The sequence below is a fragment of the Hippoglossus stenolepis genome, chromosome 23, assembly GCF_022539355.2.
Source record: "Hippoglossus stenolepis isolate QCI-W04-F060 chromosome 23, HSTE1.2, whole genome shotgun sequence".
In the NCBI taxonomy this organism is placed as follows: Eukaryota; Metazoa; Chordata; class Actinopteri; order Pleuronectiformes; family Pleuronectidae; genus Hippoglossus; species Hippoglossus stenolepis.
In genome coordinates this window covers 17,106,032-17,107,435 of record NC_061505.1, presented here as the reverse complement: position 1 = coordinate 17,107,435, position 1,404 = coordinate 17,106,032, and the positions used below count along the sequence as shown (strand labels likewise).

Below are 1,404 nucleotides of genomic sequence, written 5' to 3'. Positions count from 1 at the left end.
ATTTTGGACACTTGCTGATTTCAGAATGTCTGCTTTCACAGCAGGGTCATTCAGGTCCAGAGGAGTCCTGCAGCTTCACTTCAAGAACGAGGAGAGAAAGAAAACACAAGTTTACAGTGGTACTAGCTTTGTGGAGAAGTACTTGGATCTTTTATTCACAACACAGTGAGGAACCTCTGGTCTCCAGGCTGCATGTTGCCCACAAGACACTTTGATCAGGCCTGTCAGACAATTCACAAAAACAGAAACTCAGAAATAAACTTTCACCCTGTGGTTGTTTGTCACCTTCAACCTGTGCAGTTTATTTCTGCATACATTTTTCATCTGGACTCATATGAGGTCACCCTGACCTTTGACCACTGAAATCTAATCAGTTCATCTGTGAGTCTATGGCTGTGTTCCAAATCCTCACTAATCACTGTATAGTGCACTATATGTTGAGTTCACCATTTTTTAGTGGTGTCCAAATGTTTACAGGTTTGTTTTATACCCTATGTAATTGATTCATTGTTTCCCACAATGCATCATGAAAAGTAATGTACAACCAATGGTCACTAACCAAACAATATATACCATCATGCATTTCACTTGTGGTAGAGAGACGGGAGGAGCGAGGGCAGCAGGAACAGCCCGACCTGTCGTTCTAATGTAAATAGAAGCAGAGCGGTGCATCACAGCACAAAGTGTGGGAAACAAGTTTATTTCCACATTTAAAGATGATCATCCAACATGTGTTTTTACATTAATGCTGCAAAATAAACATTTAAAATTTATTTTGGGATTTTCCACGTTGCTGTTGTACATTTAATTCCTGTGGCAATGATGTCATTTTTTTGATGCAGACAAAATGCGCTGAATAGTGTGTGAAAGCTTTTTGTTCTTTTCGATGAGCTCACTATATAGTGCTCTATATAGCAGTCACTTTTGTTTTTGTATATTTGTGTTTTGGATTTGTACTCTGTATTTTAATCTTCCCTTCCTTGTTTGTCCCTCGCCTCAGTTTAGTTGCGTCCATGTTGTGCCATTTCCTGTTTTATTGTGACCTTCACTTCCTGTTCCCCCATGTGTCATTGTTGGTCACTTCAATCTTGTGATTGTGTGCACCTGACCTCGTGTGTTTCACCTGGGTTCAGTTATTCTGTCTGTGTCAGGTCGTCTCTTCACTTTGGTTCTGTTCAGTCCAGCTCCTGTGTCTCTGTTTTGAGTTTCAGCTCTTGGATCACCTGAGTTCTCTTACCAGCCTTCTGAGTGTAACCAATTTAATTTGTTGATTAAGTATTTTTCCCTGCACTTTTTCTTTTGTTCTGTTTCTTTGGCAGCATTTGTCTCAGTTATACAACAAACGTGACATTAACGAGGCAAAAAGGCTTTTGTGAAGTCGATGATCTTGAACTACTTTCAGTT

At 39.9% G+C, this 1,404-nt stretch overlaps 1 gene segment (V, D, J or C); it reads right to left on the bottom strand.

Moving 5' to 3' along the window:
• Positions 1-1,233: 1,233 nt before the first annotated feature.
• The window catches only part of LOC124851388, a 1,110-nt gene continuing 939 nt past the window's right edge, over positions 1,234-1,404 (bottom strand). The window contains 1 exon segment of the V gene segment in view: positions 1,234-1,241. Coding sequence covers positions 1,234-1,241 — 8 coding nt within the window.